Source organism: Ambystoma mexicanum, chromosome 8 (assembly GCF_040938575.1).
Source record: "Ambystoma mexicanum isolate Mex_15411 chromosome 8, UKY_AmexF1_1, whole genome shotgun sequence".
Lineage (NCBI taxonomy): Eukaryota > Metazoa > Chordata > Amphibia > Caudata > Ambystomatidae > Ambystoma > Ambystoma mexicanum.
In genome coordinates, this window is record NC_090929.1 from 1,035,205,791 (window position 1) to 1,035,229,655 (window position 23,865).

Below are 23,865 nucleotides of genomic sequence, written 5' to 3' on the forward strand. Positions count from 1 at the left end.
ACCATCCATAGTAGAGCCGATGAATAAAAAAGTGACCTCCTGTGCTAACCTTTGTTTGGGCCTGCTAGCACCAAGAGCCAAAGATCAAGGCACACATTCCCTTCTTCACCACTCCTCGTTGCCTTCCTGTGTCTACCTAGCACAGTACGTTCCCTGTCCTTGGCTAGTCTCCTAGCTCCATCCTCCTGCAAACACCACCAATCCAGCAAGCCTTAAGGCACAGAAGACAATATTGGCTTGATACATCACTAGCTAAAAGATAGTACTTGGACACTAAGCATATTGAAAAGTTAGTGAACAGACGACTTCAGGGTTTTAGCAGAGCTGACCTCCACCTTCATGACAGATAATCTGGTTCTAGATCAGGTGGGAGCACAGAGTCTACGTGCCTGGAAATGCTCAGCTCCCTAAAAAGCAACCAACTGGTTGGCATGATATTGCGAGAGGTTTCAGCAAGGCATGGTACTGTTGACCACACAACCCTCCTCTTTTGCTTTCAGCACAACACAGGCATCTGAATGGCCTCCTTTTTGAAAGATCACTCAACCCATGAGAAAGGTGGAAAGTTCAGATCAGCCCTGGTGCTGCAAACCTGTTGATCATGCATAGCTCATGCCTGCTGCCCTGTTTGTACCATGTCTGCCTTCGAGCCACTAGCCTCTTTCATTGAGAATTTCAACGTACCTTTTCAGCTCCACATTGGAAATTCTCAGCTGGATGAAGATGGTTGTTGGCAAACCAAATTGATTGCCTTCCTTGAATCCGTCCAGAACTGGATGAGCTCCAGCTTCCTCTGTGCACATGTATTAAAAACAGACAGATGTCCTACAATGAGGAACCTCAGAAGGGTGGAATTAACATTCAAGTGGCATCCGCTCCTTGGCCTCCGACCTCCCACATTGTTAGATAAAGTCAGAAGCCTCTGTGGTATCCTGGACACTGAACTCTCCTTTAAACCACAAGCATTACCCCTTCGATGGAAGAATCCCTAACGGTACTGATCCTGAAACCTGTGAAAAAACCAGAACACTGTTCATCATACAGACCCATCACACTGATGAATAATGACGCCAAGATTTTTTCCAAGATTCTAGCACACAGACTAGCGAAGATCCTTCCAGAGCTGATCCATCCAGACCAAACGGGATTCATCCCTGGCCGTAACACACTGGACAACATTAGACACACCCTTAACATAATTAAGTCGTCGAACAGGACTGGAGTACAAATGGCAGTCCCCTCGCGCGATGTTCACAAAGCGTTTGACATGCTAGACCGGGGATATGTAGAGGAAACCTTAAAAAACTTCGGCCCGAAATTCCAGAAATGCACACTTGCTAACTACCAGCACCCCTCCACGTCACTTAGAATAAACGGCAGCAGATTGCCCAAAATCATGATAACCAGGGGCACCCGACAGGATGCCCCCTGTCACTGCTCATATTTGCACTCTCTATAGAGCCACTCATCTGCAGAATCCACCAGAACCCACTGATACATGGGTTGGAAGTAAAGGGGGAAGCCTCGAAAACAGCTCTGTATACAGACAACATTCTTCTGACCCTAACCCAGCCTGAAGCCTGCCTAGGAGCCCTCTGGCGAGAACTAGATGTATTCGGGGCGGCATCAGGATTCAGGGTCAACTTCGCAAAATCAATAGCTCTCGGAATTAACACCCCAGGAGACTTTGTGGAAACCTTAGCAACCAGATACCCTATCCCATGGGCAAAATCATTATCTACCTGGGAGTCCAGATCCCAAGTAAAACAGAGAGAACGTACAAAATAAACTTCCAGCCAGACTGGTGCCAAGACTGCTCTACTACTGCCTGGCCCCAAAAAGGACCTACAGAAACTACAAGCGAACATCCTGAAATTCATATGCCGAGGCAAAAATCCATGAATAGAGAAGAGCGTAATGCTCCGAAGCCCAGGATGGGAGGTCTGGGGGTTCCAGATGTTGTCAGATACGGTCTCGCTGTGCAGCTTTCACCGGCTTTCACAGGGAAAGTAAGCACCAACCATCCACGCTGGAGACAACTAGAGGAAGACTGGAGCTGACACCCACTAGAATCACTCCCACAAATCGTAAGGCCCAGTGACCCTCCTGACGCTGGACCACTGACAGCGACCAGAAATACGGCGGAGAGCTGGAAAAAGGCAGCCCGATGAGGGAAGTGCAGGAGCACAGTGGGCCTTCTGTCCCCAATCTGGGAAAACCCTGACTTCACCCCAGGGATTACTCTGAACAGTTTCGACAGATGCAAGGCAGGAGGTCTGAGGTACATTGCAGACTTATTCGTTCGCAGCACCCCGCTAACATATGAAGCATGTAAGGTGAAATTCCAAGTTCCAGAAGCAGAGAGATTCAGATACACGCAGCTCAGGCACTGGCTATTCCATGACTCGATAAAAACAAATGGAAGCAGATATCTAATGGCATTAGAACGAACCCTAACAGCGCTCAATCTCACAGGCAAAACATCTACCCTATACAGGCTACTAGACAGAGTGGACCCCAACAAGAATGAAGCCTACATGAAGAAATGGGAAAGGCACATAGGCAAGGAACTAGGAATGAAGGAATGGAACCGCATCTGGACACAAATTCACAAGAGCGTCACTAACAAAGTCACTAACAAAGAGGGAGCGATCAAAGTGTGTTACAGATGGTATTTGACGCCAGAGACCCTAAACAAAAGCAACCCAGCCATCCCATCGCAATGCTGGCGAGGCTGCACAGCTACTGGCACATTTTTTTATTTGCTGTGCTCCTGCCTGAAAACCACGCTGTATTGTAAAGAAATACTGGAGCAAATCAAACTAATCACAGGCCTATTGATCCCGTGGGTCCCAGGGATAGTCCTACTGGGGGGCACAGGCGATGGCCAATTCCCGATGATGGGCCGACTAGCTGAGCTATGTTCGCACTTAAACACAGCAGCAAAAATATCAATAGCAAGACTGTGGAAACATCCCGGGGGCCCAGCAGTCCCCATGTGGTGGACAAACTGTTGGAACATAGCAGTCGCAGAAAAAATTACTGCCTTCCGCTTTGGAAACAGAAGCAAGTTTTACAGTTCCTGGGCATCCTTTTTGGACTATGCACGACGATTCCTGGGACAGGCGGGACAACCTCCGTCCCTTCGTTGGCTGGCTAAATACGATTAGCGATGTCCGATCTCATGCAAGGGGCACCCTCAGACCATCCAATGAACCAGAGACCCTGAAATAAAGCAGAACACTGCCCCATTCACTAATTTCGGCCCAATAACCCCTATAATCAGGATTCCTGGAACATTAAACTACGTAGTGGCCCCTAACACGATTCCATGCAAACCGAAGCTGTACCCCTCTCTCTATTCCCCCCAGACTCATTTTGTTATTTTTATTTTTTGGTTATGACTGTGTTCACTCTGTTTCTATGTGATTTGAGTGATGTCTGTCAACGCGATTATATACTGATAAAACTTCAATAAAAAGATTCTTTAAAAAATATATATATATCCTGCCAAGCAATTGTCCCGCTATTGTGCCACAAAATTGAAATCTTCCAGACCATTTTACAATCGAAGAAACACTGCTGTAATAGTATCCACATTGTCCTTCTCGAGATAGAGATGAAAAAAATGCAAGCACATCAAAGCAGAGCAGGTCGGCTAATCCTGGGCTCTGGTAGATTCGGCCTTATTCAATGCCTTTCCAACCCTGCCATGACTCTCTATCCAACTGCCCAACCAAGGATTGAATTGAAGACACTTGCATGCCTCACAGAACCTTGTTCAGCATGGACGCATATACTTCACTAGCAGAGGAACCTGCATTCCGCTGCTACAAATACTCTTCCATCCAGCTTACTAGGGTACTGGGGTAAGGGAATCAGAAGAAAAAGGCTTGACATCAACAACCCCAAGTTGTAGAACAATCTCCCCCTGGTGCCAAGTCTCATACTGGATCATTTAAAATTGAAAACAAAATTGAACACTTTACTGCTTCAAAAGACCTTTAAGCCACTGATCCTCCTTCTCTTTCCGCAATGACAATCTGGTTGCCCAACCTAAACTCGATCCAACCTCATGTACCCCTCTTATCTTCTTCTATGATCACCCCCATTCTCCAGCATGGGGTCTGGCATGGATTCACATGCTCATGAATATTCCCCGTCGTCAGGCCGGGAATCCTCGGTATAGAAAAAATCAGTATCAGTTTTTTTCTGATCTGTCTTTCTTAGTAGTAACCAATCACTGGTCTCTGGGTCATACTGCCCCCAGCCAATGACTGCCCTCTCCCTAAGCCCCGCCTCTGGCAGCCATCTTCAGATTTTTACCGCATGTTCAAGTGTTGGGAGTCCTCGTGCTTTAGATCTCGAGCTTTGCTGCATTTTTGCGCTTTTGTCAAAGAGATTTTCTAATTTTTCGGTTAAACAGAGCCTCAATCTTCACCGTTTCTCCATCCGATCAACGGGTACCCATTTTGGATTTTTCTATGCCCCTCAAGGGTGACGTTTTCGTTGAGTTACGCTTCTTGGAGGATTCCAGAAGTTTCTGATGCCTACCCGGACATGGCCCAGGAGAAAGGAAGCTCGACGCCCGGAAAGCTGTTCAGGGTTTGTCCTGGATGCCAGCTACAGAATGTGTTCAAGGAGGACGAGCATTCGAAATGCCTCTACTGCCTTCATGAGGACAAAACGCACGTGGAGAAGGACTGTGCGTTTTGCGGGAACATGTCGGAGCGGACCATAAAAGATCGTCATCTTCGCCTCTCCAACTGGCTGGAAGGAAAGAGCCCATCAGGTGAGAAGAAGAAGAAGAAGAAGTCCGAGCGGTCTTCTAAGTTCTGTGAGGGCGCCCCGGCGACGGGGGCCCAACAGAAGGCAAAGCACCACGAGTCCGCGGGCACCGGGATTGCTGAACGGTCGGGCTCCTCGGCTGCCAGGCAGGCCCCCTCCTCTCCGGCGCCATCAACCACGAGCCAACGCTCTGGCTTGGGGAAGAGGAAAGCCGAGAACCCGGTGAAGCTTCTAGAGAGGCCCCGGTCGGGCTCGAAGGATCCAGCCGAGGGGGAGCGAGGCGGTGACCCTCCCCCCAAGGTGAAGGCCACAGGCCCACAGAAGGTGGTGAAGGCCTTGACTCACCCAGCTGAGGCCTCTATCGAGGAAGTCGCGGCAGCACTGACGCAGCCTGTGGAGGCTACATCAGTGGAGGCGACCTCGGGGCCCAGAGTATCCCTGCCACCGTGGAGGGAAGCCTCTTTCAGGCCCATCGAGAAGACCCCCGTGAAGACCCTGGCGGGAAAAGAAGGGGGGGGGGCCGGTGGCCATTGTGGATATGGACAAAGCCTCCGAGGAGGAGCTGGTTGAAGTCTTGGAGGACCTCGACGAGGGCGTTGAGGAGGCCCGGTCCCACGGGAAGGATCCCGACGAAGAGGACGACAAGAGCGACGGTGGCGCCGGCGAGGTTCCAAGTCAACTGTCGCGCCGTCGCTTCCGGAGCCGCAGGACAACTCGGCGGCCATTTTGTTGGCAATACAATCCTTATGTACAGAGATAAGGACGAGATTGCCCCTACCACCGACGGAGGAGCCGGAGCCAGGCCCAACAGAGGAGCCAGAACCAGGCCCGTCGGGAAGTCCCCCAAGCAAGAGGAGATGGACCCATCCAGCCCCGCCTTTTCAGCCCTTTCGGCCTGCTCAACCTTTGCCCCCGTCCCTGGGGATGACACGGGAACAGACACGGCCACGATGGGCACAGATGACGACGGCGGTGACGACGGGACGGATCTCCCATCGCCTCCGACTCGGGCCTCCCCGCCTGACGAGATTGGGTCCTTCCACGCTATGATTGCCAGGGCATCCAAGCTTTTCCAGCTCTGCCCCAAAGTGAAGAAGAAGGAGGGGTTCCTTTACCAACGCCGCGAGGCCAAGAGGAAGACGGTCCTCGCCGTGCCTCTGCTGGATGACATCTGGGACGAGGGACTCGCCCTTCTCAAGAACCCGTCTACGCGCCTGCTAAGAGGGATCGGTACGAGAAGAAGTACCGGGTCCCCATCGCGGTCCCCCTGTGCCTTAGGCCGCAACTGCCCCCTGACTCGGTCGTCTCAGTGGCGGCCAAGAAGAAAGCGGGGGGGCATCGGCCTCAACGTCAACTTCCCTGCCGGACGGCGAAGGAAAGAAGCTGGATGCGATGGGACGAGTTATCTCGTCGGTGGCAACAACGATTAAGGCGGCCAACGCCCTTGCGATCGTGGTCTGCTACGACAGGGAATTGAGGTACAAGATCGCCCCCCTGTTGGACTTCCTACCGGACGACAAGAGGGCAGTGGCCCTGGAGATCTTGCAGGAAGGTGAGGTGGCGTCGGACCACACCATAACGATAGCAAAGGACATTGCCGACACTGGTTTCCGCCAGCTAGGCAACGGCGTTTGCCTTAGACGTCGAGGGTGGCTCAAGGCGACGGATTTCCACCAGGATGTACAAACCAAGGTGTTGGACATGCCCTTCGACGGGAACAACCTGTTTGGGAAAACAGTGGATGAGTCCCTCCAAGCCATCAAGGCGGACACGGAGACGGCTCGGGCCCTAGGAGTTCTCCAGCAACGACGGCCGTCCTTTCGGAACTGCGGAGGCAAGCAAGGTGCCTCCAAGGGATTCGGCGGTGGCTCCTCTACGTACCACCCGGCGGCCCGCTCCTCGTCGCAAGAAGCCTATAGGGGACGAGGCAAGTCGGGTGGATCCCGCTGTCGTTGCCAGGGAGGCCAAGGTGGCCAGGCGTCCTCCAAGCAAGACTGAACCGACCGTGGCGTCGGGCTCCCACCGAAGCACCCCGGTGGGAGGCCGGTTGGCGAAGTTCGTCAGCGTGTGGGAGTCCATCTCCACCGACTGTTGGGTGCTGGACGCCCTGGCCCAGGGGCACGCCCTTGAGTTTCTAAAAAAGTGCCCCCGCATTCCTCCCGTGGCCAGGAAGGAAAAACACGTCCCTCAACTACTACTGGAGATAAGGGTGATGCTCAAGAAAGGTGCCATCGAGCTCGTCCCAAAGAGGCTCCGGGGCTCCGGGGTATATTCAAGGTATTTCCTCGTGAAAAAGAAGACAGGAGGATGGCGGCCCATCCTGGACCTGCGTCGACTAAACAAATACATCAAGGCACAGAAGTTCCAGATGGTCACCCTCCAGCACGTGCTGGGACAGCTGGAGGAAGGCGACTTCCTGTCGTCGTTGGATTTGGAGGATGCATAGTTCCACATCCCATTCTAAAAGGACACTGAAGGTTCCTTTGGTTCGTGGTCCAAGGACGGCACTACCAGTTCAAGGCCCTCCCGTTCGGATTGAAGTCGGCACCCAGGGTTTTCACCAAGTGCCTCGCACCAGCCTGGACGATTGGCTCATCTGTGCAGGGTCAAGGGAGCTCGCCGTAGAACACACAGCGAAGACCGTCCAGCTGCTCATGGACCTGGGGTTCTCCATCAACTTCCCGAAATCCCACCTGGTCCCCTCGCAAGTCGCACTGTTTCTGGGAGCCAAGCTCGACACAGTGGCGCGTCTGGTCTCGCCGTCGGAGGAAAGGACAAAGGCCATCCTGGGCAAGGTGCATCGTCTGCTGGCCACGGACGTGGCCGGGGTGAGGTCCATCAAGTCCCTCCTCTGGATGATGTCCTCTTGCATATATCTCGTGCGCCTGTGCATTCTTCGGATGGGCCCTCTACAGGAGTTCCTTGACCCCTGCTGGATCCAAGCGATAGGCAGCTTCGAGGAAAGGATCCCTCTCAACGAGACCTTCCGATGAGCGATCCGGTGGTGGGGCACCCACGCTCATCTGGCGGCAGGGACAGACTTTCGGACCCCAGCCCACCAGGTAACAGTGACGACGGATGCCTCCCTGGAGGGGTGGGGAGTGCACACCGGAGAGCTTCACACGGGAGGCCTCTGGCTCCCGGAGGAGAAGCCTCTCGACATCAACATCCTGGAGCTCCGTGCAGTATTCTGGGCCCTCAGGTCCTTTTTCCCATCCCTCAAGGGCAAGGTGGTGAGGATCTTCACCGACAACACCACCACAATGTTCTACATTTGGAAGCAGGGCGGAACCAGATCCCCCTGCCCTATCCAAGGAAGCCCAGGATCTGTGGCATTGGGCCGTTGCCCAAGGGATGTTTCATCTGGCAGGGATAAAAAACACCATTGCCGACTCACTCAGCAGAGAGCTGCGCTCGTGCCACGAGTGGGAACTACGCCAGGATCAAGTGGATCGACTCTTTCAGCGATGGGGCAAACCCCATATTGACCTGTTCACGACGGCAACGAACTGCAAATGCCAGAGGTTCGCTAGCAGGTTTCCCTAGCCGAGGAGCATGGGCGATGCCTTCTCGTTCCCCTGGGACGGCCTGTTCCTATATGCATTCCCTCCGTTGCCGTTGCTGCTCCGACTCCTCAACCGGCTCAAGAGGTCCCGGTGCAAGATGGTCCTCGTCGCACCGGCGTAGCTGAGGCAGATCTGCTTCCCGGACCTTCTGGAGTTGTCCGCGTCCCCACAGGTCAAGCTGCTGACGGACGCAGATCTTCTTTCCAGAGAAGGAGGTGCCATCCTTCATCACGATCCGGAGTCGCTGAACTTGCAGGCCTAGCCCCTGCAGCACTAGAGTTTGGAGGGTATGATATCACGGCAGACTGCAGAGAGGTTCTTGCAAAGGCTAGGGCGGCCTCAACTCTTAAGTGCTACGGACATAAGTGGAAGAGGTTCTCTGTCTGGTGCCGTGCACAGAAGATCAACCCTCTACGGATTACAGCACCTCAAGTGCTACCATACCTACTGTCGCTGGCCAAGGCTGGACTAGCTCACGCCTCCATCAAGATACATCTGGCAGCGATCTCCCGATACACCAGAACTACAGGACAGCCGTCCTTGTGGTCTCATCGGCTGCTGAAGGAATTTATGAAAGGACTGTTCCGATCGTTCCCGCCGGTGAAGGCTCCAGCCCCGGCGTGGGAGCTCAACATTGTGCTGACCAGGCTCATAGGGCCGCCATTCGAGCCTTTGCATTTGGCTCCTTTGAAGTTCCTGTCATGGAAGACAGCATTCCTGGTGGCCATCACCTCCGCACGACGCGTGGGAGAGATTCAGGCCCTATCCTGCAAGCCCCCATACTTGACTTTTCACGATACGAGGGTGGTGCTGAGGACGCACCCCTCCTTCATGCCCAAGGTGCCGTCGGACTTCCATCTAAACGAGCCCTTGGTGTTATCAGTTTTCTTCCCGTTGCCTTCGTCTCCGGCCGATAGGACTTTGCACTCGCTGGATGTAGCTAGAGCGCTTAAGTTCTATGTGGACCGAACAAAGAGTTTTCGGAAGAGATCGCAGCTGTTTGTGAACTTTGGACCTGTGAACCAGGGGAAGGCTCTCTCGAAGGCTTCCATTTCCAGATAGCTCTCCGGCTGCATCATGTACTGTCACCGGTTGGCAAACCGACCGTTGCCCGGCCGTCCGAGAGCCCATTCGACCAGAGCGATCGCTGCTACTACGGCGTTCTTGTCTGGTGTGCCCCTGCTGGCCATCTGCAGGGCTGCTACATGGAGGTCAATGCACACCTTCACAAGATTCTACTGTTTTGACTGGGATTCCAGGGAGGAGTCCAGAGTCGGCCAAGCAGTGCTGCGCAACCTGTTCACCTGAAGGTGGGCCTGGTGGAGAGGTAAGTGTTTCTTAATGTTGAGTTTATGTAATGCTTAATGTTGAGCCTTTTGCCACCTCCCGTGGTTGTGCATGTGTGTACTGCTATGTATTCTTATATTCGTGAGCATGTGAATCCATGCCAGATCCCATGCTGGAGATGGAACAAGTTACTTACCTGTAACTGTTGTTCTTCAGCATGGGTCTGGCATGGATTCACATGTGAACCCTCCCTCCTTCCCCTCTGCGGCTCTTCACTTGGTCATACTGTCACTTTACGTGCTACCAAATCTGAAGATGGCTGCCAGAGGCGGGGCTTAGGGAGAGGGCAGTTATTGGCTGGGGGCAGTATGACCCAGAGATCAGTGATTGGTTACTACTAAGAAAGACGGATCAGAAACGAAACTGATACTGATTTTTTCTTTACCGAGGATTCCCAGCCTGACGACGGGTTATATTCATGAGCATGTGAATCCATGCCAGACCCATGCTGGAGAACAACAGTTACAGGTAAGTAACTTGTTCCTTTCCCTCCACTCCTCCTGCTCCCCCGTTGTGATCACTTTGGATCTATGGAATTCTGAATATCTTTGTAACATAACTCCCTTTCTGAACAATTTGACACCCACACCCCCATCTTGATGTCACTCCTACATAACACTGTCATTTGTGAAGTCGTGCACACCAAATTTACTTAATTATCTCACCACCCTCCCCTTTCTCAGAAATACTGTGGTTTTGGCCCCACAACCAATTAAACCAGTTGTCATAGGCGAGGGTATCTCAGGACGACTCTGGGCCAAACAGGTTCTGTACAACTTTACTTATTGAGATCAAAACACAGAGATTGAAGTAAGTTCTCCCTGGTCAAATAGGGAAGGGCTATAGAAAAAAACAGCAATATGTTTCAGTAATACTGTGAAGAGGTTTAAGGATCACACAAATGGGAGATGTGGGATGTTCAAATCCTTGTCTTAGGACTGTGAGCCTGAGCTCAGGTTCCCTCAGTCAGGGTGATATCACCATGAGGTATTTTCACAAAGTTTCTAAGGGTTCCAGGAAGATAGAAAGGTTCTAGGGCCTCTGTACAGTCTGAAAAGGAAGATTCGGCCTCTGGGTTTTATAGCGCATTGTCTGGTGCCGCGGGCCCCAAATCTGATGCCTTAGGGTGTGTGAGAAACCTGAAGGTGTCTCCCTGGCTAAACCCCAGGGATCTGTCATCCAGGTGCCAGGACATGGCCATCGCTATTGGATCCAGTTCCTGGGGGTGGACTTGTGATGCAGGATCACCTGGATGGGGGCCCTTGGGGAGTGGGAGTGGGACACCGACGGGTAGGACGCAGTATCTCCCTTCTTTCAAAAACTTTTCTCCATCCTACCACGTAGGATGTTCAAAACCACTGCCCCCCCCTTTTCCGACACGAACACTTTCGCACGACACACCAGAGAACGGACTAACACTAAAGCCATTCACCTGACATGTCCCAAAACAAGAGTTGGGCAAAGTCAGGCAATTGATCAGAACCACACACAGAGACAGCCCTTTCTCATCACCTCAGGAATAAAAGGTGAAGCAAGAGAGCACAGTACAAGCAAGGCAGACTGCACGATGAGACAGCTATCCAGACCCGGCAGTTCAGGAGAAGGAGAAAGGCTCCAAACATTGAGAGGCTAGCGAGGAGAGACACGACCTTGCCCTTTTTGACAAAACCCCACGAAACCTCTGCAGATGGAATCTTAAGACCGAGGACTATAGTCCAAGTGTGTTGCAGCGGATGTGAATGGTACACTCAGCTTATCAACGCTGATAAGCTGGAGTGAGGGAGACTCCTGCTGACGTGGTACTGGCCTTCACTCCAGTTACAAGGAAAGCCAAGCGGTTCATCACAGCCGGTGAGTCGAAGGGAGAACCGATGAGAACCGGGCTGTGGTGAATGAAAGTCGCAAAGTAAGAGAAGCTTAAGAACTGTAACATTGTAACAGGAAGACCATCTGCAAAGAGAGGGCGGGCATCACGTGGGTGCTGCTCGGAGAAACATTGGTTGATCCCCATCTGAATAAAACTACAGATACCAGAAGGCCGTAGGAGAGCCACCCTGATAGGTCAAAGTGGTCATACAGGAGGTCAAGCAAAATCCCTTTACAGTCGAAAGCCTTTGTCCTCAGAACTGTGAGAAAGCAAGGGAAGTGAATCCTGCAAACATTGAAAATGAATGTGAAATTGGCAAGAGTGATCCTGGAAGAGGGATGCTGACAGGAAAGGGGGCAGGCCTAAAGTCCCAAGAAACAGTGTGTTGACAAGATTGAACCCGTCTGAGGGATGTACACTGGAACTGTTTAAAAAGACATTGAGATTTGTGACGGAAAAGCCATAGTGAACCCGGTAGAGGGAGGCTGAACGTAAGAGAAGGGTAAGCGCTCAGAAGAGGAGGGCCCATGGGGTGAAGAATCCTCACCCTAAGTAAAACCAGGAAACAAAATTTCATTTTGTTGAAGAAACTTTTGTTTTTTTATTTGAATACGTCAGGCCCTCGAAGTCGAGAGACTTTCCAGAGAAACGAGTCTTGGCCATCGAGGCTCCTGATAGATTGGAACAGAACTGTCGACTCGTGCTGGGAAAGCTCAAGTCTGTGCTGTGCTCCAAGATCCCACCTTACCCTGTGCTTAAAATGTAGTGAAGGAAGATCTAAGCTACCGCATCCTAACATATTATTTGTGTACACTTCTTTCTTTTCTTGAAAACTATCGCACACCCATTTTGTATCAGTTGTAATGCTTCGCTCGGGCCTATAACTCTGGGCCCGGGTGAATTTCCTGACTCGGTAATGCCCCCGCGGCTCGAGGCTTATTGCTTAAATAAAAGTCTAGGAAGAAGATGAAACTTGCATTTTCAGTACCCTGCACAGAAAATTCCCTTAAACAGCAGGGTGGGGTGATGGGGTTTGTGGGGAGCAGGGGCAGGCCAGCAGGGAACATAGTTCCACTTCTTCTTTTTGTACACTTCAACCACAGCCACCACCCTGTGAATATAATCAAACAACTGAACTCCATCCCATGGTCCCAGGTGGGAATGGTATATTTAAGAGCACATTTTACTGAAGGAATTTGAAAAAATGAAAGGGTTTATGGGTGAAAGGGTTTATGGGTTCATCTAAATATACAATATCTCAGCAACAGCCACCTACCTGCTGTGCTACCTTTCAGCTTTCTGCTTTGGGGACTGTAACTCAACTTTTCAGGTGTTTCACTGATACTACGGAAATACACGCAAACACGCAAATTATTTGAATAAAAATGCTCGTATGGGGCATTTGATCGGATTCGGCCAGTACAATTAATCTGAAGCCCAAATACTGAACATGAGGAGCCAGGGTTGCGGGGGTGTCCCCGCTCTCCATGTTGGGTATTATGGGTTGCAAGGGTGTCCCTTGCTTCCTAGACATTGGAAGCGGGGAACCCAACAAAAAAACAAAAAAAAGAGAAAAAAAAGGGACCCTGCGGCGTCAGATGCGACCCGCGGTAGAGGGACAGAACTGACGCTGCAGGGGTATAGGGGAAGCGGCGGTGGGGGCAGTCACCGAAAAGGTAAGTAGGGGTGTTGAATTTGGGTTGTTCAGTTTTTGGTTGTTTTACCAAAGTAGAAATGCAGGGAAAAATCGACTACGGTCAATTCCGCCACGATTCTTTCTACTTCGGTAAAACAATCCAAAAACACTGCATTAACAGCAGTGCAGTTCATGTACATGGCTTAAAAGCCAATTGTGTTTTAACTCCTGCAGCGTTCACAGTGTGTGCAGTCTCATTTGGGAAGTACAGTTGGCATCTCAAAAGTGTAAGCATTTCTTCGGGGCAAAGTGTGGAACCATTTCTACAGAAGTAAGGGGCAGTTGCCCATGTTGCCCCCTGTACTCCACACATATGATCATGCCAACCCACTCAATCTATTTTTTCTCTTCTCACCCAATTCCCTGGCACCCTCTGTGCCCATCATAGCCTGACCACACTTTTTTACATTTCCCTGTCTCTCCTCCCTCCCCTCTCAAATCATAAAAAGAAAGTTCAGCCTTGACCCAATTACCCCTACTTAAAACAAGTGAGAACTTCATGTCAAGTGCTCTTCGATTGAATTGTTTTGTTCTGGTGTTCATTTTGACCATGGCATCTACCATGCAGGGTTCAAAATTGAGGGGCGCTGGGAGCTATTTAGCTCTTGCTTCTAGCATAGTAGAGCCTGCTTAGCTTGAAACCAACAGTTACCAGGAGCTACTTTTGGCTCCCAGGGCAAACCAGTGCCTTCCAAACATGTACATGTGACATTGTCTTTCAGTATTTGAGGATGCTAATAAGGAAGAATTAGAGCACATCTAATATACATTTAAACACAATGGGTCATGCAAAATGGACAAAGTTAAAGGAGCATCTCTGGTAGATCCTGCTTCCCCTGCGGTAGCTCCTGCCTGCAGACTTATGCCAGACACCCAGGAGCTGGGTTTAGCTCCTGCTCATCTAATCTCAATATTGAACCCTGCCAATTTGCAACATTACCTCATATGCGCCTTTGCTTCTTCTTGCCCATTTCCTCAACCTTCCAACAGTCAAGGCCAACTATGTGCTTTTACATGCACCGCTGGTGACAAATCTCCTGTTCTCGCCTTGCTTTCACTACTGCACACGTGATTCTGCCAAGACTAACACACTAGCCTCATCATCTCTCATCTTGTTCACCGATGCAAGCTATCCATGTACCAACTGTCTATGCGTACCCCCCTCCCCCTCTTCGCACCACTCTTTATCTGCTCTTTTTCAGGTGGTTACTTTGCCACCAACAGCTCTAAGATACGGGACACCCTCGCTCCTGTGTCTAGCACTACTCCATTTTCACCATCACAGCCACCCACACCCTCTCACCACCATAAGACTTCCCACCACCCACTTTCACATTACAGCACACTTAGCACGAGTTTGTTCAATCACAACCACTCACCAATTATTAATTTCTAATGTGTTTTCCTTTTTTCCTTTTGTCTTTTCCAAACCTAAACATCCATCCCTTATCCCCTACCCTCTCTCTCTGTGAATGGGAAACTGAAATGGAAATGCATACGTTTAAAAAATGCCATTTGCTTTTGTTTTCTTCTCAATAATGTTTGATTGAATTACTTAACTTTCTTTTCTGGATATTCCGTTTTACCTTGATTTTTACTATGTGGTTTGGTACATGGGGATTGGATGGTGCATTTATTATTTTCACTTATGATGGGTCATAATTAGATAAGCCCTGATTTGAGAAAGGCACCTTGCCAAAACACGTGTAATCCATAGGGCAGATCAATTAAACTTCCTTATCACACAACAGCAATTGGACTTAGTCTCCAGCATAATTTTTTTCTGGCGCAGTAATAAGGTGTGACCACAGCAGCCTGGTTTCCCACCACCCACCTTGGCTGAGTTGGCACCTACCCTCCAGGCTGCCCTCTCATGCTTATGTGTACTACTTTGTATCACAAACGTTGATGGGACTGGCACCCATGATCTGCTCTTCTCCCTTTCCTCTGGTATCTTCGCTGTTTCAAAGTGCCGTCATGCCCATTTTGAAAAAACCCTCCATTGAAATCAAATACCTTTCCAACTATTGACCCGTCTCACTTTTTCGTCACTATTCCAAAGTTATCAAAAACCTAATGTTCAATGATATCATTGCTACCTGGAAATGCATGGACTACTTAGTGACAATCTGTGTGGTACAGCTAACCCAAGTCTCTAACTTCCTTGCTATTGCTCAGCACTGCCATCTATCATCTACCCTCATTCTACTCATCTTGGTGGGGCAATGGACCATCCTTCCTTCAAACTTGCTCACTGCTGGCTTTTAAGGTGCTGTCCTCACTTGGGTGGGCTCCTGTAAGCTTCTTTTTAGTCACAATGTTTACATAGACAATAGTGACGGCAGGTGCAAGCCGGAGCCTGCATGAGAGAATGCTGCATCAGTTTCCTTACCATACCATCCAGAACTAGTGATGAAACTCTCTCTGAAATATGTCCCCATCTCAGCTTTAGATTTACTAAAACCCCTATAGCCACCTGTGTCCTTCGCTGGCTAGATTAATACCCCAGCCTTTTCATCAGACTCCCCATCTACATCTTTACACCTCTTTACAAGGTATTGAACTTTACTACTTGTACCCTCTAAAACCACTCGCAATCCTTTCCAACCTTTGCACGCTGCCTTCCTGGGGAGGGAAGCTCTGCCTGCCAAATCAATACATATACAAATGACATCTTCTTGAGTTACAATCCATCCACAGGCTGCTGCTCCCCCCACACAACATAACATGGCTGAAGCTCTGCCCTGCTATCTACCCCATTTTCGCATTACACTTCCAAGCTTTCATTAAACTGTGCCATTCCCTATCCACCATATGCTGCCTCCCTCATGTGCTTCTTTGCCCTGGAACTCACTACCTAAAGAAATGAAGGGCATTCCAAGAGTGGCCATCGCCCTAAGGAACTGCCTTCTTTCCCAGGGTTGGGATTCAGAGATCTGGTGCTATCACTAGCACTTGACACCCGATGCCTGCACTTACCCTTGCACTTGCCTCCTGTTGGCAGCACTTTTATTTATTATTTTATTTATTATTTATTGTCTTTATTTATTTTACTGTTATCATGTCTCATGTCTACTGCACTGCCCTCTCCCCTTCCCCCTGCACTTTTTCATGTTCCCCCTCCCCTGCACTTGCGCGATCTCAATGTCACCTGGCCTAGTAGGATCGATGTCTGTTCGCCCTCTGTTTCCCGTCCCTTGCATCGTCGTGCCTTGAAATACTTATAGGCGTGTTATAAAGGCCATATCATATCATATCACTGACCCCAACCAATGTCATGTGTGGCCTTTATTACCCCGTAATTAGTGAGGATGTAGTTAATGACTGCCTTGTGGGGCCACTGTTTACCCTTTCCAGATTCTTCCAAACTACCAATCATGACAATTATGATGACTAGGACTATGAACAGCACTCAGCAATGGGGCTGCTCATGCCATCAATGTGCCCTTTGTAAGGGGATGCTTGGCACCAGTACCTTTTCACTAAATGAAAACAAAAACGGAAAATGTAGACTTGGTACCCCTGTTCTATCCCAAATGAATCCTGTTTAAGATCTGTATGTCCTTGCCCCAACCAAAGGCCACCGATAATATAATGATCAGTAGTGTAATACACCAAGGAGATCAAACCCTCCCTGGCACTGATGCCAAGTGTAATAAACACCACAGAAATAGTTGCACCACTACCAGTATATGGAAAAGTCTGAATAAATGGTATCACTACATATTATCCCCACCAAAAATATCGCTGTATATATGGTCGTCTAGAACCGCCTTCGGCGATATTTTTGGGCTGGGGGGGCATTTTTGGGGTTTTTGGGAGCAGGGGTTGCGGGGGTGTCCCCCGCTCCTTTAAAAATATTGCGGGGGTATCCCCCGCAGGTTCCATGCCTTAATATTGCAGAAAAAATATGGTGATATTTTTGTATGGCGATATTTTTGCGGGGATATTAACACTTGGAACCGAAAAAAGGTTGTAATCTGCTTTAACTTGTGTCATTGGTAAGGCAGTGTGATGCTTTGGTCTGTCTAGAATGTACAGCATAGCTCGGAGTGTTTGAGCAGACCATTCTGTTGACTGGAGATTGTGTAATGGTCATTGTGTGCCATTTGAGTGATAGTCTGTGTGCTGGACACAGGATTGGTCCATTATGTGTGTTGGAACTCCAGTTGGGGTTCTAGCAGTCTACTGTGGGACACCCTGCTGTGCTAGTTTCCGCAGTAGCATTTCCTTTGGCTGTGTGTTTATAGGGGGGTTGTGCGTGTGTCTGAGTGGCCAGAGAATACAGAACAATGCAGACAGTGTTTAGTAAGTGGAGCTAATGGTGCAGCATCTTCCTATGAGCTGTTATGGGTGATGTTTCTCGTTTATTTTAACCATATACCTTTGCTGGCAACCATTGCAGAGGTCATTTGGTTGCGTTTCTTCGGGTGAGATCTAGCAGTGCTGCCTGCTTTGGCACGCATTGCAACATGGCAAGGAGCTTTTTGGGTTGCCCAGTGCAAGGTCACAATATAGTAGTATGATCCTTCCATTATCAAGAATCTGTTCCATTCCACTTGTTTGGTGAATTGAAAGGAAAAGCAAGACTTGAAGAGCGATAGATTAAAGTTGACTGCTTGTACCACCATGTTGAGATGAAAATTAGGTCCGAGTCAAAGATTATACCCACATGTATTGCCTAATGTGTTTGTGCTAGAGGGTTGGGTTTAATAAGTACCAGAACTTTTAAATGTTGTGCAAACCTGAATCGGATTTCCATTTTGGTGCCCCTGAGACACAGATATTTAATATATTGATAAATATTGTTTATGCAGTTTATTGTTGTTGGACTCCTGTCTTCATGTTCCAGCACAGATGTGAATCTGGGTCTTGCCTACATCTATAAAGGTGTGTACACAACCATCAACTAGGTTAGTTCAGTGGCAATATGCTCGCCTTGGAAGTAAGACGCCTTGGAAGTAAGACGATGTGGAGCAACACAGGTTCGATCCCCGGGTGTGCGCTTAGAAACCTCTGGCTATTTAGCCATTCATTATAAATAACCAATTACAATCTAACAGATGATGGAGCACTAGATGAGCCAGCAGATGAAGCAGGGATGACCTCACAGGTGTGCCCTGCACAGGGAGCTTCTTCTGAATGGTTCAGTTGAACTACTCTCGATGAATTGCCTGTGGTTGTATGTCACTCGAACTTACCCCATTGTAAGCAGCTCACTGGTTCCCATCAAATCGAATATCCTATCTATTGTACACTATTTTGTGATCAAGAGAGCATTGTCCCTTCCTATAAATAAATAAAATGAATAAATAAAATGAGTACCCAAAAAAAACAAATACGTTTGCAGAGGAATGATTGCATTCAACCCAAAGCTATGCATAGGACAATGAGTCATGCATGCACCCTCCCACCCAGGCACTTCCCTCCACTAGCTGCAGCAAATGCAGTGCATGCTTCATACGTACTGGACAGGTACAGCACAAAACGAGCCACACTAAAGCATTTCCATTTCAGGCACACACGACTAGGTCAGTACAGTAGAAGTCCAACCATCCAAACACAAAAGCAACATACAGCATTGACGGTACAGCGCATCCTATCCACACAAACAGAACATGTAGAACTGAAAACAATGTAGCCGGCTCCCCTCACGCACACTCACACAGGTACAGTAAAGGGGGCAGCTGTAAAGCTTCCCTCACATACACAGCTTGTATAGCACCACCAGCAACTGTGGAGTTATACTTGTACCTCCGGCAGTTTGGGAAAAACCTTGCTGTAAAAATATAATTGTCTCAGGGTGAGCAGGTGTAACCTGCTTTTTTAGAGTTGGCGACTGGTTATGTACTGAGTAAAGTGTGTTGTGGCATGTTTCCCCTACTAACGCTGTTGTAAGTGATATACAATTCATGGTTGCTTATAGAAATTAAAGGGACACCAAAGTCAAGTACTGGGTTTCTCCAAGGAACCTCCTTGTCTCCGCTCCTCTACAACTTACATGCAGAATCTCTTGGACAGACCTATCGAAAACACAATGTCCATTTCCACCAATATACAGACAATGCACTAATTTACTTCCAAATCTCATCCCATCACAACTCCGCACCTTCAAAAGCTGTCTCTCCACCGCCACCACTCTCTGCATGGCCACCCGCTTCCTCAAAATCAACTCATCCAAAACAGAATACTCCTCATCTGTCCCACCCCCTCAAATGCCCCCTCTCCATAACCCCCTCCCCCCGGCACAAACCTGGCCTCTCACCCTGAATACAAAACTTGCCATTGACAACCCAGAAATATCACTCTCTACAACTGTACAATCCTTAGGCTTTATCATTGGCTCCCAACTTACCTTCACACACCACATGTCTGCCATCACCAAAACATGCAACCTGCATCTACATCTCCTATGTAAGATGGGACACATCCTTCCGCTCATGATGTCTGCACCATCGTCCAAGCCCTAGTTCTGTCTAAGCTGGACTATGGAAATGCTTCCCTCACCGGACCTCCCCAATGGAAACCTTGCCCTCGTGCACACCATACAGAACACAGTAACAAGACTCATCCCGCACCTTCCCAAACACTCACACTTCAGACCAGTTCTTTCCCAACTCCACTGGTTTCCCATACCCCAGAAAATTGATTTCAAAGAACTCTTCATTGTATACAAAGCCATCCACCTCAAAACACCATCCTACCTTCAAAGAAACTGAAACCCATCGCCCACACAAACACCCGACAAGGTAACCAACATCTCCGATGGATTCCCCTCTGCAAACTAACATGCACCCAAAAAAACTTCACCTAGTGGGCACCCAGAGCCGGGTACACCCTACTACTCCACTTCGGTACTGCACCCCCCCCATCACCACTTTTCAGAAAAGGCTCAAAAACATACCTCTTTCCCCGCCCCTAATCCAGCCACACCACCTTCCCTGCCATCTGTCTATCTTTTCTTCCAATTGTGTACCGACAAATGTTGTAACTTCTGTTATACCTCCCTCCTTCTGAACTTTTGAACAGTGTAAAATGCTCCAAGGCGTTCTGGGTAGGGTCAGTGCTTGACAAAAGTTCAAACAAAATAAATAAAATAAAGGGAAAAACTAGGCACAGGGTGTGTGTGTTCTTGACCGGCTTTTGCATTTTGTATCTTCTGAGAGCATTGAAACACAGCAATTTCCCAAAACGGCAAGTTTCAGAGAGCAGCAGTAAGCCTTCTGTGAATGTGCCCAGACAGTAGGCCCCTGGGTTGACCCAACACCTTGTCCTCTCCCACAGGCAGGATATCTGGGTGGTCCAAGGGCTATCACTTGAGGGTGAAACTCACTGTACAGTTTGCAAAAGAAAAGAAGCGCCCTGTGCCTTGTCTCCTGGCAGCCATCCCGTCCCGCCACTTTCCCTTTGAGGTTACAGTGGTGTTGTGAACTTGGGTCCTTTCATCCTCCATGGCCGGCCTGTCCCGGGTGTCACCTGCATGCATCCACACTTACTTGATTGTGCTAGAAGGGGACCGTTGGGTGTGCCCAGGATGTGTACACTAAAGGGAGACGGAGGAACGCCGGGCTTAGAAGTCAGTAGGTTACTGTCCGCCGTGTACTTGTACTTTTTTGTGGCTTAATAGAGGCCGTCTTTTGCCAGTCTTGTCCAGGGAGCTCATTGGGAAACCGCAAAACTAATGAGTTAAGAATTCATCAGCAGAAGAAAGAGGCTGACGACAACTTCACAAGAAGCAGGTGATGAAATATCCGGAAGTGCAGGCCTCCCTTCCCAAGACACATTAATACTTAATAATCACCCGTCTACAGCCAATCAGGAGGAAATCTTTAAATAGGCTGCTCGAAAGGTCAAATCCTGAATTTTAATTGAACTACTTTGAAAACACATTAGTCAGTCAGAATAATTATTTTCTTGCTGCGAAAGATTTTTCCTTCTCCCGATAACTGCAAAAACGCATTTGAGAATTGTTCGATAATGGATATTAAAGATGGCAACACTGAAGATCTTTGTGGGCCTGTAAGACATACGTATTCATTAAAGGGTCTGACCCATGGTGAGGCAGCGGTGGGGGCTAAAGTTCACACTTACAAAATACCCTCTTGTCTTCCATCAGAACAGTAAAAACCTACCTCTGCTCTGCGGCACCTCATAAGGCATTTCTAATATCACTTTTTAATTTTTTGGATTACAATGTTTTTTCACGTTTTCTCTTGGTTTGATCACTTGGAGTTTCTGCCAGATTATATACCTTTGTTTCATTTCTCAACAAAATGTTCTTGCTAGTAAATGTCATATTCTTCACACTTCACTGACAGCCACTCTGGCACTGCACAACTGCTCATTGTAGACATGTGATATCACACACAGAAAAATTTGAAAAACCCCAAAAACGATAGAACATTAATTGAAATGCCACTGGTAAAAATTAAGACAGTAAAAATACAGAAAACAAAAAATATTGTAGTTGGCCTTAATCCTGGAAATTGTTTTCTATTTGAAGATGGTTTTAAAAGGAGAACATATCCATTGTATGGACAATTCTAAATTTGGGGATCCCTGCAACCCAAGTTCCCTAAAGCTATAAGAAAGTGTTAATAAACAACGTGGAGGGATCCATGTACCGTGGAATAATGTACCATTATGGCCACATAAACAACTATACATTTGCACACTTTTCTAAAGTTGCACGGGATACACTTCTTTGGAACTCCTCTTCCCTTGTCTCAGGTTAAGTAAATAGATATATTTACCCTGTTGCCTGGCTCTGAATGATGTCCCTTATGCTGCTACATTGTCAGGCTCGGACTGGCCTAGAGGGCAATGCCGGAAACGAAAACGCAAAATGCTGGTATGGGCCCATTTTTTTGGTCAAACTGGGCCACTTTTTTGGCCAATGTGATGGCCAATTTGATGAGTTACCTCGCTATATGTCTAGTAGTTTTGACAATTTTTGCTGAATAAATATTCTTTAAATCCACATTTTATCAAAAAACTGCCCTTTGGGTACCATGCAAACAGTCTGTCAACAAAATGAATGAAATGCCATTTGCAACTGTGGGCCACTTTTTCATTGCTGCCCGAGACAATTGTATGCCCTAGGCCAGAGGTCTTCAAACTGTGGGGCGCGCCCCCCAGGGGGGCGTGGCCACATCCCAGGGGGGGCGCCAGAGCCCAGCATGAAATGTAAAAAAATATACCTTTTTTTTTTTTAGATAGGAGGAAATGGGAAGGGGCAGCTCACATGGTCAGCCTGGACCATAAAACGGTCTTAGGCACCAATTAAAAAATGGCCAGCAGTTGCAAATGGATATTCAGTCCTTTAGTCAAAGACGGTTTGAATAGTACCCAAGGGGTTGTTTTTTGTTCAAATTTAAACAAATTGTGATATTTAAAGAATATTTATTCACCAACAATGGTCAAAACTACTAGCTGCGTAGTGAAGTAACTCCTCAAACTGGCCCACATTGGCCAGAAAAGTGGCCCATTTTGTCTGGCCTACACTAGCATTTTGCATTTTTGGTACAGTCATCGCCCTATTGCCCTATAGGCCAGTCCAAGCCTGCCGACTCATCCATAATGGTTGAGGGGGCGTCCACCCACTGGCCACCTCACCCATTATGGAGGAGCCGAGGAGCCAGCCCAGTGAAACACTGAGCATCCCCTCAGCTGCTTTTTCCAGCTGAGGGAGTGCTCCTTGGCTGGCTGAACTGTCAAAGGAAACAATGCCTTTGACAATTCATTTCCCCAGCCGCACATGATCACTGAGCCATGCAACGCTGGGGGTGTTTTGCTTCGCCAGCCTTGCATGGCTCATTGGAAATGCTGGCTGGGGCACTGCCTGTATGTATGTGCGAGGGGGTGCTCCTGCGCTTCATCACACATATGGGCAGAGCAACCTGGAGCGGGGCATTTTAGCAACCACTCGCAAGCCCCTGCAGAAAGTACGTTTATGGCAATTTATTTTTTATTTAAATGTGTATGGATGTGTGTACGCTTATGTTATGGGACTCTGTTGGGAGCAGGATGGCCGGAAGCACTGAGCTAGTGCTGGGAGTAGGGTGGGGGAGCCCATGGTCTTTACTGGGAGTAGGGTATGGTGACGGCACGCAAAAGTTCATAGCGATTTCTACATACTGTGCATCTGGCATTTTTGGGGGGGGGCCCGGCCTGCCCAAACTTTGCTCAGGGGGTGCCCCAGGCCAAAAAAGTTTGAAGACCACTGCCCTAGGCCGACCCTGTACATTGTGTGTCAACTTCTAATTCTCCAGCATTGGATCTTTCATAGATTCAGATGCTTGAATATTCCCCGTCGTCAGACTGGGAATCCTCGGTGATAAATTAAATAATAATAATAACATTTTTTTTTTTAAATATATATATATATATATATATATATATATATATATATATATATATATATATATATATATACACTGCCACCTAGCAGTGCATGTACATAGCCCATTATAGCCTATGAGCCACTTCATTGTGTATTCCCTCCACCTCACTTTGGTCCTTTATGGCCCCAGCCAATGAGGTGGCAGGGCTTAAGCTCCGCCCCCGGCAGCCATCTTCAGATTTTTCACTGCAGTATAAAA

The 23,865-nt window shown here is 48.5% G+C and overlaps 1 protein-coding gene across 1 annotated transcript in view; it reads left to right on the plus strand.

Moving 5' to 3' along the window:
• Positions 1 to 5,326: 5,326 nt before the first annotated feature.
• LOC138473047 (leucine-rich melanocyte differentiation-associated protein-like) overlaps positions 5,327 to 23,865 on the plus strand; it is a 1,341,210-nt gene continuing 1,322,671 nt past the window's right edge. The window contains exon 1 of the mRNA XM_069611536.1: positions 5,327 to 5,536. Coding sequence (XP_069467637.1) covers positions 5,327 to 5,536 — 210 coding nt within the window. The remainder of the gene's footprint in view (positions 5,537 to 23,865) is intronic.